This window comes from Schistocerca cancellata, chromosome 3 (genome assembly GCF_023864275.1).
Source record: "Schistocerca cancellata isolate TAMUIC-IGC-003103 chromosome 3, iqSchCanc2.1, whole genome shotgun sequence".
Taxonomy (NCBI): domain Eukaryota; kingdom Metazoa; phylum Arthropoda; class Insecta; order Orthoptera; family Acrididae; genus Schistocerca; species Schistocerca cancellata.
In genome coordinates, this window is record NC_064628.1 from 185,866,153 (window position 1) to 185,880,126 (window position 13,974).

Sequence of the window (13,974 nt, forward strand, 5' to 3'; positions counted from 1 at the left end):
CACTGGTGAGCACAAGATCAACTAACAAAGCTGGGCATCCACAAGAAGTTACTAATTCTGTAACTGTTTGTCTGGCAGTAATGTGGACACTTTCTTCAACAAATTAACTGGAGTCCTTGAAAAAGTTGACATGAATATTAGCATAGGTTTAATGAGAAATTAGTAATAACTTCTTACACATTTTGATCATTTTTGGCATGACAATAATGGCAAACAATACTGCAACTAGAGTATCAATAAGTTCAGCATCAATCTTAAACTATGTACTTACAGATATCAACACAGATAATTGTAAAGTATGTGTAAGGGGTCTTGGTCTTCACAATCCTTATTATCAGATAATAAAGCTAAAGACAGTCTTGGTAAAACCCACAGAACTTCTCAGAAAAGAAAATACATACTGTTTCTATGGTATTGGCAAATCAAACCTGGGATGTAGTGTATATGGAAAACAAGGTGCATGCAAAGTCTGCACAATGTTCAAATTAATTTTTGAGAGACATTTTAAAATGTAGCTACTTCAACAACAGCAACTAAGGAAACTAGAGGGACAACTGTCAGTGTTATAAAGTACTCTCAGACACTTAAATTTCTCAGTCTTTACAAAAGCATTACTATTCTACAGCTCCTAGATTACTATCAAAGGTAAAGAAATGGAAAAAAATTACCGGAGGGTACTGCTTGCTGCGAAAAATAGTTCAATGATAAAGTAATATAAAGCATATCATAAAACATACTTTGGAATACTCTCTTTCAAATTCTAAAGGTGGCAGGGGTAAAATACAGGGAGCGAAAGGCTATTTACAATTTGTACAGAAACCAGATGGCAGTTATAAGAGTCGAGGGACATGAAAGGGAAGCAGTGGTTGGGAAGGGAGTAAGACAGGGTTGTAGCCTCTCCCCGATGTTATTCAATCTGTATATTGAGCAAGCAGTAAAGGAAACAAAAGAAAAATTCGGAGTAGGTATTAAAATCCATGGAGAAGAAATAAAAACTTTGAGGTTCGCCGATGACATTGTAATTCTGTCAGAGACAGCAAAGGACTTGGAAGAGCAGTTGAACGGAATGGATGGTGTCTTGAAGGGAGGATATAAGATGAACATCAACAAAAGCAAAACAAGGATAATGGAATGTAGTCGAATTAAGTCGGGCGATGTTGAGGGTATTAGATTAGGAAATGAGACACTTAAAGTAGTAAAGGAGTTTTGCTATTTGGGGAGCAAAATAACTGGGGATGGTTGAAGTAGAGAGGATATAAAACATAGACTGGTGATGGCAAGGAAAGCATTTCTGAAGAAGAGAAATTTGTTAACATCGATTATAGATCTAAGTGTCAGGAAGTCTTGTCTAAAAGTATTTCTATGGATTGTAGCCATATATGGATGTGAAACATGGAGGATAAACAGTTTAGAGAAAAAGAGAATAGAAGCTTTTGAAATGTCCTGCTACTGAAGAATGCTGAAGATTAGATGGATAGATCACATAACTAATGAGGAGGTATTGAACACAATTGGGGAGAAGAGGAGTTTGTGGCACAACTTGACTAGAAGAAGGGATCGGTTGGTAGGACATGTTCTGAGGCATCAAGGGATCACCAATTTAGTATTAGAGGGAAGCATGGAGGGTAAAAACTGTAGAGGGACCAAGAGATAAATTCACTAAGCAGATTCAGAAGTATGTAGTTGCAGTAGTTACTCGGAGATGAAGAGGCTTACACAGGATAGAGCAACATGTCTGCTTGTGTCTGTGTATATGCGGATGGATATGTGTGTGTGTGCGAGTGTATACCTGTCCTTTTTTCCCCCTAAGGTAAGTCTTTCCGCTCCTGGGATTGGAATGACTCCTTACCCTCTCCCTTAAAACCCATATCCTTTTGTCTTTCCCTCTCCTTCCCTCTTTCCTGATGAGGCAACCGTTGGTTGCGAAAGCTAGAATTTTGTGTGTATGTTTGTGTTTGTTTGTGTGTCTATCGACCTGCCAGCGCTTTTGTTTGATACATAATAGTTGATACATAATGGTCCTGCAGTCAGTTTCCCAACAAACTGGAATTAGTGCAAAGGGCAGAGCAGCATGATTAAGTGCCAGAAGTAACCAGAGGTTGTCTTTAGGGTGTGCAGCAATGAAGTGCAAAACTATGTCGCATATTTGAAGTTATCTTGACCAAATTGTGTAACAGGGACCAATCAATTGAGTCACTGAAGTTGTTAAAACACTTATATTGATAAGCATGTTTGCTCTGTCTGGCAATCCCAATTTAGTTTTTCCATTATTTTTCAGGCAAATACTGGGATGGTTCCTTCATCAAGACCACAGCCGACAACTTATACTATCCTCATAAAACCATACTAATATATTCTGTATGTGTTATTTATTTTCATTTCATTATGGTTTAATGGTTCAAATGGTTCTGAGCACTATGGGACTTAACATCTGAGGTCATCAGTCCCCTAGAATTTAGAACTACTTGAACCTAACTAACCTAAGGACATCACACACACCCATGCCAGAGGCAGGATTCGAACCTGTGACCATAGCGGCCGTGCAGATCCAGACTGAAACGCCTAGAACCGCTCGGCCACACCGGCCGGCATTTCATTATGATGGCGAATCTTATATCATTGTGAGATAATTCCCGTATGAATAATCAAATTGATCAGTAAATAAATAAACAATAAATGAAAAACTACAGTCAAGTAATTCTCCTTTCCATAATTTACAAGTTATTAACTAAGCTTGGTACCTGCTGCAGAGGAAAATTTATTTTGTTTTAAGCAAGCAAGCGAACAAACAAAAAATATGTAACAATGAAAATAATCAATTATTGATAATATAATGTAAATGGACAGATAACTTTTACAAGCTTTCGGAGCCAGTGGCTCCCTCTGGCGGAAGAACTGAAGGTGAAGAAAGAGGGGTGAAGGAAACTGAATGGAGAAGTTTAGGGAAAGGGGTACAGTTTAGATGGATGGACGAGAAGGAATGACTGATTTTAAGGAAAGGAAGGAAAGACTGGTTTTAAGCAAGCACAAAAAAACAACAAAAAAATGTGTTTTTAAAGGAACATACAGCACAATGGAACATCTGCAAGTAATGAATGAAAATATAGAATTGAACGATGAGTATGAATAAGCACACTGTTTGGGACTCGCAGATCATGAGAAATATTTTTACTCAGTTTTGGCAGAATATATACTTTCGGCCCTTGAGAAACAAGGCACAGATTTATCTTATGTTACATCTAATGAAAAAGATACATCTCAATGCTACAATTTCCATTAGTTTTTATCAGGTTAGTGATAAATTAAGCACTTAAAATGGAGTCAGGCAGATATATTCTAGTTTCAGAAAAATATTCTAAACAGTCCTAGAAAAAGGTTTCAGATTTTTAACCTTGGAAAACAAAGAAATATGTTATATTATAACTACATTCATTTTGTTCCTGACAATGTACTTTTCGGTTCTAATGGAGACAAACTTCAACAATGTATGAAAGAAATTAATGGAGCAAGTTGTAAGTAGGCTGAAAATGAATTATAACAAAACTAATGTAATGTATAAGGAACACATCAAAACAGAAAAGCTAGAACAAACCAAACGAATGATGTGAGTGAATCAGGTGATTAGCTTTTGTGTTTACGGCAATGAAGGACAACGATGGGAAAAACAAGAAAATAAATAAACAGGAGAATACAAACGACCAAGTACTCTTGATAAACTAAATATGTTTTTCAAAATTAACCTTTTCATATGTCAAAAAACAACTTCACAATCAGTATATATTCCCAGGTTTGATTTGCAGCAATGAAACATAGACTTTTAATGTGAACAAGTCTTGCCATGGCCACGGGAGTATACATTTGAATATCTGTGTGGTTGTGCATGTGTATGTGTGCACATTTGCTACAAAAAGAGCTAGTGTGAATTCTATTTTCTATGGTGTGTTTCTGTGTTCCAGGCATCAATCCACTATAGATGAGTGGCTGCCTTTTCCTTGTTTTACACATTGCTCCATCAGGAATTTCCATTATTGCTATACACGTCAACAAGAGTTGGGCAACATAGTACTTCTTCCCGCAAATGCCTCACAAAATGACTATGATGAAAAAAACACAGAAATTAAAGCTCATACGGATATAAATTGACAGTTGTTCTCCCATCTTCCCATTTGTGAATGGAACAAAAAAGTTCAAAATGTGTGTGAAATCTTATGGGACTTAACTGCTAAGGTCACCAGTGCCTAAGCTTACACACTACTTAACCTAAATTATCCTAAGGACAAAAACACACACCCATGCCCGAGGGAGGACTCAAACCTCTGCCAGGACTGAACGGAACAGGAAAAAGAGGAAATGATAGTCCTAGCAAAACTATTTCAGCCACACACCTTAAGGAGACCTGCCAAGTATGAATCAAGACATAGATATACGTCAAACAAAGAACAAATCACTCTAAAAACTCCACGATCAGCAAAAAAATAATCTGCAGCTGCTGCACCAGCACCGCCACCACTACATCTATATATATAAAACAAAGTCGGGTTTGTTACAACACTTATAACTCGAGATCTGCGGGACCAATTTTCATGGTTTTTGATTTGTTGGATTTGTCTCCGCTCCGAATAGCAGAATACATCTTAAAAATAATGAAAAATTGACAAATAAAAATTTTCATGGTTTTTGATTTGTTGGATTTGTCTCCGTCCCGAATAGCAGAATGCATCTTAAAAATAATGACAAATTGACAAATACTTGAAAAATGCGTTATTTTCCCTAAAAGTTCTTTAGTTTCAGAGCTGTCAAATTTTTTTGTCAAAATCTGTAAGTAATGATTGACATTTATGCATGAGTTCATAAACTATTTAAAATGGATGAATAAACTATTATGTGTATTTTTTTTTAAGAAAAGATTGAAAAATATTATGCGTGCGTTCAGAAATGTGTAATGAATACTTAATCATTTCAATAAATGCTCATTTGTTTATTACAGGTCAAACATTTGTTGTCCAATCCTGTCAAATACTGTAACAACTATTTATGTGTGCGTTCAGAAATTTATTTTGTGTAAAATGTCTCGAAAGTTCAGGTAGGTACTGTTATATTTGTTTGTTTTAGACATTAATTTGTGTAAACTATTTATTAAATTAATTAAAGATTTATTCTACAGGTTAACAAAAGTGTAAATGTCTTTTCATAGGTTGTCTATGATTTTTCTCGATAAGCTATTGTCTATGTCTCGATTGTCTTATGTGGTTTTGTGCAAGTGCATATTCAGTATTACTATTAATAAAAATGCCGCGTCCTAGAAGATCTAGTCTTTCCCAGCGGAGCCGTAATGCAATTAGGCAACGGAATATAGCGAGTCAATTATCTGACGAAGAACGAGAAATTGCCCGAGAAGAGCGCCGCGTTAGGATGGAGCAAAGAAGGGCCTTAATTCGTGCTTCTCAAACACAAGAGCAAAGAGAGGCAGCCCGTGAAACGGCTAGATTAGAAACGAGAAATCGTCGAGCTTATCGTACAGATGAACAGAGGAATAATCTTCGAAGTGCAAGAAGAAATGGTTCAAGTATTGATTTGAATCGAGCAGCGTTTCGATATGATTGCACCATCGACTACAGCTTGCATCGTTTAGTTTGCATTGGTCCAATGGACGGTGTTTGTCAGCATTGTGGCGCATTGAAGTTTGCTGGTGAAATGCCTGGTTTGTGCTGCCTTAGTGGTAAAGTGACATTGCCATTAGTGGTCCCGCCACCAGAGCCATTGCGTTCCCTGCTTTATGGCGAAACACTAGAATCACGAAATTTTCTAGCGAACACTCAAAAATACAATGTCTGTTTCCAAATGACTTCATTTGGGGCGGAAATTATCAAAGAAAGAGATAGAGGGGCTGGCCAGTACTTACCTCAGCTCAGTACAGCCGATAGATACACATAAAACAGAACCGAAAATTACATTCCTAGCTTTCGGAACAGATGTTCCTTCATCAGGGAGGAGAGAGGGGAAAGAAAGGGAAGAAGGGAAAGGAGATTCAGTTACTCACAACCCAGGCTATGAAGCAACAGGGAAAGGAAAATAGGGATGGTAGCAAGGATGGAGGCATGGTTGTCAGAGGGAAGCCAAAGATATTCTACTGTAAGTACTGTGCCAGCTTCAAGCTGGCACAGTACTTACAGTAGAATATCTTTGGCTTCCCTCTGACAACCATGCCTCCATCCTTGCTACCATCCCTATTTTCCTTTCCCTGTTGCTTCATAGCCTGGGTTGTGAGTAACTGAATCTCCTTTCCCTTCTTCCCTTTCTTTCCCCTCTCTCCTCCCTGATGAAGGAACATCTGTTCCGAAAGCTAGGAATGTAATTTTCGGTTCTGTTTTATGTGTATCTATCGGCTGTACTGAGCTGAGGTAAGTACTGGCCAGCCCCTCTATCTCTTTGTTAGTATTTGTTTCACATCTTTATATGAGATTTTCCATTAATTATTTAAATTATCAAAGAACACGGATATAATCCGACATTTAAGGTAATTTACGTTAAAAACTTTATTTTCTATGATTGTAAAAAAAAATTGGAATGTAGTTTGTTAGATTTCTGTATTTGTCTCTAAAATAAAAATGGTATGTTATTATTTGAAAAAAAAAGTGTTTGTAAATCTAACTATAACTATGGCTTTGAATTTACAGATTCAAGGCCAGATTTGCCATCGCATTGGATCATTGCAACCTATTGAAGGTGCACAGCACAAATTCTTACAAATATACTTCATGGGCAATATGGAAGAACAACTTGACTGGCGTCAATGGATCAACACAGCTACGAAAAGAGCAATTCTCCAAGATTTGCAGCAAATGCTTCATGAACATCATGCATTGGTCAGGCTGTTCAAGACTGCTTTAGAGCGCATGCCAAGTGATGACTATAAAGTTGTAATCAGAGCAGATAAAAGACCAGCTGGAACACATGAACGCACATTTAATGCTCCAACAATCGATGAAGTGGCAATCCTGATTGTTGGTGAAAACTTGGAAACACGTGAATTTGTGCTTACACGACGCAATACTGGGCAACTACAAAGAATATATGAAACACACCATTCATATGACGCGTTACAATACCCGCTGATGTTTTGGCAAGGAGACGATGGATATCACTTTAATATCAAAATGATTAATCCATTGAATGGTAAGATCAATATCATTGTTTTCATTTTAACTTGATATACATTTTATTCTGTTTGCTTTTGGTACACAAAAAATGTTGTCACTCCTAATTTAGTAGAGAGTAGCTGTAAGAGTCGTTAACCTATTAGGGGATCTAAAATACAATTTTTACTGTATTTGTTTCAGGTGAGGAAACTACCAAGAAGGTTAGTTCGATGAATTATTACGCATATCGTTTGATGATTCGTGAAAATTCTGACAATTATTTGTTGCGATTTCGTCGACTGCTTCAACAATACTGCGTTGACATGTACGTTAAAATCGAAACGGAGCGCCTGACTTTCATCCGGTTGAATCAAGCTAAATTGCGTTCGGAAGAGTATATTCATTTACGCGATGCAATAAGCACAGAAGGAGATTCAGAAAATGTTGGTCGACTGACTATTTTACCAGCGACGTACACAGGTAGCCCGCGTCATATGCATGAATATGCGCAAGATGCAATGACATATGTTCGTCATTATGGTCGGCCAGATCTATTCATTACATTTACATGTAATTCGAAATGGATGGAAATTATTCAATTGCTGCTTCCCGGACAAACATCAAGTGATCGACACGACATCACCGCACGGGTTTTCAAGCAAAAAATTCGGTCACTAATAAATTACATTGTTAAGCAACACGTCTTTGGAATTACTCGATGCTGGATGTATTCAGTCGAATGGCAAAATCGAGGCCTACCGCATGCTCACATTCTAATTTGGTTAGTAGACAGAATTCGGCCAGATCAAATAGATGACATCATATGTGGGGAGATTCCTGCTCCTGAAACCGATCCAAACCTACATGATGTTGTAATCACGAATATGATTCATGGACCATGTGGCACTATCAACCGCCAATCACCGTGCATGGTCGACGGCAAGTGTTCCAAACGGTATCCGCGAAAATTCACGGCAGAGACCATTACAGGCAACGATGGTTATCCACTGTATCGGTGTCGATCGCCCGATGATAATGGTAGAACTATCACAACTAAAGTGAAAGGAAACGATTTCATAGTTAACAACAGTTGGATTGTTCCATATTCGCCACTTCTTTCCAAAACATTCAAGGCACATTGTAATGTTGAGTATTGCAATTTGGTCAAATCTATTAAATACATTTGCAAATATGTCATGAAAGGGAGCGACATGGCGGTTTTTGGTATCCAAACATCCAATATCAACGATGAAATCACGCGCTATCAAGTTGGTAGATATGTGAACTGGAGTGAAGCAATTTGGCGTATATTCTCATTCCCTATTCACGAACGTTATCCCACTGTTGTACATTTGGTGGTGCATCTAGAGAACGGTCAGAGAGTATATTTCACAGCGTCGAATGCTGCTCAATGTGCCGAAAAACCTCCAGCGACAACACTGACCAGTTTCTTTGCGATTTGTCAAAACGATCCGTCCGCACGAACGTTGCTTTACTCGGAAATGCCACGTTATTACACTTGGAACGCTACATCGAAGAAATTTCAACGTCGGAAGCAAGGCGATGCAGTTCCTGGTCATCCAGATATGCGTTCTGCTGATGCTCTTGGTCATATTTACACAGTTCATCCGAAGAATGATGAATGTTTCTATTTGTGGTTGTTGCTGGTACATGTTCGAGGGCCAACATCATTTGAATCACTACGAACTGTTAATGGTATAGTGTGCCCCACATTTCGTGCAGCATGTCAAGAGCTGAATTTGCTTGAAAACGATACTCATTGGGACACGAAAATCGCTGAAGCAATTATTTCTGCATCTCCAAGTCAGATATGCACATTATTTGCTATCATCATTTCGACATGCTTCCCATCGAACCCATGTGACCTGTGGAACAAATACAAAGATAACATGTCAGAAGACATTTTATATTGAATTCGTGTCAGCTCAAGAAATCCCGATCTTGAGGCGAATGAGGAGATGCATAACCAAGCTTTGCTCTTGATCAAAGATATGTGTTACCTCATGTGCGGCAGTTTGTTAGTTAGGTTAGGAATGCCAGTGCCAGATCGCGGAATGAATGACACATTTAATAGAGAATTGGAACGTGAACGTGAATATGATCCACATGAACTAATCCAATCAGTTCAAACGAATGTACCACTGTTGAATCCTAAGCAGAAGGAAGTCTATGATACACTGATTAATTTCTATTGATGATGGAAATGGTGGCTTATTTTTTTTGGATGCCCCCGGTGGAACTGGGAAGACATTCCTCATGTCATTGATTTTGGCCACTGTACGTGCGAGATCCGAAATTGCAGTAGCAATTGCTTCTTCTGGAATAGCTGCCACATTGTTAGACGGATGCTGTACGGCTCACTCAGCGTTAAAATTGCCATTAAACCTTCAAACTACTGAACAACCAACATGTAACATTTCGAAACACTCCGCAATGGCCAAAGTTTTAGTAGCATCAAAAATCATCATATGGGATGAATGCACAATGGCGCACAAACGCGCATTGGAAGCACTAGACCGAACATTAAAAGATCTGCGCAATGACTCGAGATGTTTTGGTGGTTCAATGATTTTATTATCTGGCGATTTCCGACAAACACTGCCAGTAATTCCAAGATCTACTGCTGCCGACGAAATAAACGCTTGCCTCAAAGCATCAAATCTGTGGCGATATGTAAACAAACTTCAACTGTCTGTAAATATGAGAGTTGCATTCGTGAACGATCTACCTGCTGATGATTTCTCGAAGCAATTGCTGACTATCGGTAATGGCCGTGTTCCTGTTGACGAATCGAGCGGTTTGATTTCATTTCCTCCAAATTTTTGCAATTTCGTCTCATCAAAAGACGAGCTTATCAACAAAGTATTTCCGAATATCATTGCTAACCACAAAAATACTAAATGGTTAAGTGAGCGAGCAATTTTGGCGGCTAAAAATAAAGATGTAGATGACCTCAATTTTATAATTCAAAATCAAATCGTAGGTACTCTCTATTCATTCAAATCTATCGACTGTGTAACAAACAAAGAAGAAGCCACTAATTATCCAACTGAATTTTTGAACTCCTTGGATGTGCCTGGTTTACCACCGCACAATTTACAACTGAAGGTTGGCTCGGTAGTCATCATGCTTAGAAATTTAAACCAACCAAAACTGTGCAATGGAACGCGTTTGGTGATAAGAAAACTGATGAGCAAAGTGATTCACGCGTTGATACTTAAAGGAAAATTTAAAGATGAGGAAGTTCTTATTCCAAGGATTCCGATGATCCCAACAGATATGCCCTTTGAGTTTAAACGAATTCAATTCCCGATTCGTCTTGCCTTCGCCATGACGATCAACAAATCACAGGGCCAATCCTTGACTATTTGTGGCCTCAATATAGAAAATGCGTGTTTTTCTCATGGTCAATTGTACGTGGCATGCTCACGTGTAGGCAAACCATCCGCATTATTTGTTCTTGCGCCTGACCAAAAAACAAAGAATGTCGTTTACCACAAGGTGCTTGAATGAAAATCCGATTAATGAATTAATCAGAGTGTATCCCAACCTGCATAACATAGTTTTCAATGATTTTTTTCTGACATGTGTTTGAAATACTTAATTATTATTATTTTTTTAATTTTTATTCTCATTCTGTATGTATTCACCATCATTCATGAAAATAAAATACTTTTATATTCCTATCTATATTAATATTATTTTGTATCATTGTATTACGTTCATCAAAGCCTAAATTAGTTCAGCTAAAAGGTAACACGACATTCATTGGCTGTTAGGCGGTACGAAGTTCGCCGGGTCAGCTAGTTATAATAATAAATGAAAAGCACCAGTTTGCTTTTGTTCTACAATATTACTTTTATTGCTAACCGGTTTTCGGCTTATCGGGCCTGGTAAGCTGAAAACCGGTTAGCAATAAAAGTAATATTGTAGAACAAAAGCAAACTGGTGCTTTTCATTTATTATTATAATGTTGTTCTACCAAGAACCGATGGAAGATTCTGTTAATACCACTACATTATCATAACCTTAATTATTACAATGAATTTTAAATTCTTATTAATTCTTGTACTAAAATATGCTCTTACCTAACGACTTCTCCATGGCCATAGCGTGCAGCTAAATGAATAGGATACAGGCCATCTGCATCTGCAATGTCAACCGTACAACCAAAAGCACACAGAGTTTGAGCAGCAGTCAGCAGGCCAGTCCGTGAAGCGAGATGAATAGGTGCATCACCCTCCTATAAACACAGTGTTTCGAATGTAATTAGAAGGGTCATTATCAATTTCTGCAGTCCCTATACCAAAGGTCAGAAATTACTGAACAACAGTACATGTTTATGCAAGATTTCTCCAGGGTAATTTGCAATATTCTTGGAGAAGATAATATTGCTCTTAATAAATAAAACACTTAATACAAGTGAGAGTCTACTTTCACCATGATTCTATTTTTCACTGTTTTATAGTTAACTGTACCATGATTCTGATCAGTTCATTCATATTTGAGATTCAGTGAATTTATATTGTGTCCACATCTGAAAACCAGGAAACCAAGAATCCATACAATAGTCACCCATTTCTGTCATTTATCATTATTTTTGCTATCAAAGATTTCATCATATGTGAACACAATCATTCAGTGACTTTCGAGCATATACTAAGGGAATTTGTCACTTGTAGTGAATAATATGTGTGTTACACAGTGGTGCTATTCCATAGTACATGTGGAACTACATGAATCTGTAAACAGCTACCATGGATATATATTATGTTCTTAGGTAGGTGTATCAAATATTATCCATTATGTCATTAAACTATTCCAGTAGTTCACTATAGCATTCCCAGTCACAATCCACATCACTGATCTCTGTAAAATACATTTCAATAGCGAAACACTCGTGTTAACATGCTTCCACGGCCATACATCACTACCAATGTAATGATAATGAAATCTGCTGATGTAAAACAAAAATATTTTGTTTTGAAGCAGATCTCTTTCACCTCAGAGAGAAACAGAAAACAGTTCAGTTACTTTACATTCAAACAGTTATGGTTCAACAAATGCACAGAACACATGCTGATATTAGGTTTCCGTCGCCCTAGTAAAATCGTCTCATAAAACGCTGTACATTCCTCATACAGCATCCTTTACAATTAGCGAACATTCAACTTCTTTTACTGACCCAGTTTACAAATATTTACAATGTTACATAAAGTAACTCTTCGGCCATAAAGATTATCCTACTGACAATGTTCGAAAAGATAGATTGCTACTTACTATAAAGAATACACGTTAAGTTGCTGGCAGGCACTATTAAAAGACATCTGCATAAAGCTTTCAGCCACAGCCTTCATCAGTAAAAGAGAAACACACACCACTCATACACACAAGCCAGCACACCTCACGCATACACAACTGCTAACTACGGCAGGTCGCACCTTCTGGCACTGTGGCCAGAGTTGCTGGAGGTGGCAGTCATGTGTGTGGAGGAGGAGATTAGTGTTTAAAATCCCATCAACAATGAGGTCATTAGAGACGGAGCGCAAGCTCTGATTAGTGAAGGATGGGGGAGGAAATCAGCTGTGCCCTTTCAAAGGAACCATCCCGGCATTTGCGTGAAGCAATTTAGGGAAATCATGGAAAACCTAAATCAGGATGGCCGGACGTGTGTTTGAACTATTGTACTTCTGAATGCGAGTCCAGTGTGCTAACCACTAGACCACCTCGCTCAAATGTGTGTATGTGAGATGTGCTAGCATGTGTGTATGAATGGTGTGTGTTTCTCTTTTGCTGATGAAGGCTGTGAGCCAAAGGATTGGTAAGTGTCTTAATCGTGCCTGTCTGCAACTTAACATATATTCTTCACCACAAGTAGCAATCTATCTTTTCCTACATGGTTGATATTCCTGCCTGGAGTTTTCATTGTTAGGTTATCATATTGGCATGAAAATAAATATATTTTAAATACAACAGGACTAGTCAAGTTATCTCTATTGCAATGAATACTTTACCTAAAATTTTTCCCTTTGATTACATTTTATGTTGCACACACCTGCTGTTCAGTATGAGTCCTTCAGCACCAAATACTAAACAGGAACACTGTTTCAATGTAGTATTAGAAGTACAGGAACTAGAATATGATGACTGTCAGATAAGGTACACAGTCATGATGAACTGTATGCGAGACAGCTGCTGTGTTTGACAGTTTGCGCTACTGTGAAGATGGCAACAGAGTAGGTTGGTATGTTATGTGAATGGGGTGTCATATCTTGCACTGGTCAGCATTGGGACAGTCAACTGCAAGATGGGAAAGACCCACAATATCAGTACATTTGATTATGATCACATTATGAGTGCCAGACACGTGGAGAACTCTATCCCTATTGTTTGGCAGCCACTGGGTTTTTCAGATGCCATTGCCGTTACACATGTAATGTAAACATCTCTATTTTGGGGAAACCGCTGTAGACAAAGTCAACTGCTGGTGACAGAGATTGTTGTTATTGTTATGGTCTTCAGTCCTGAGACTGGTTTGATGCAGCTCTCCATGCTACTCTACCCTGTGCAAGCTTCTTCATCTCCCAGTACCTACTGCAACCTACATCCTTCTGAATCTGCTTAGTGTATTCATCTCTTGGTCTCCCCCTACAATTTTTACCCTCCACGCTGCCCTCCAATACTAAATTGGTGATCCCTTGATGCCTCAGAACATGTCCTACCAACCGATCCCTTCTTCTGGTCAAGTTGTGCCACAAACTTCTCTTCTCCCCAATCCTATTCAATACTTAGTTATGTGATCTACCCATCTAAT

The 13,974-nt window shown here is 38.2% G+C and overlaps 1 protein-coding gene across 1 annotated transcript in view; it reads right to left on the reverse strand.

Moving 5' to 3' along the window:
* The window catches only part of LOC126174805 (death-associated protein kinase dapk-1-like), a 286,891-nt gene that overhangs the window by 141,725 nt on the left and 131,192 nt on the right, over window positions 1–13,974 (reverse strand). The window contains exon 12 of the mRNA XM_049921178.1: window positions 11,249–11,403. Coding sequence (XP_049777135.1) covers window positions 11,249–11,403 — 155 coding nt within the window. The remainder of the gene's footprint in view (window positions 1–11,248; window positions 11,404–13,974) is intronic.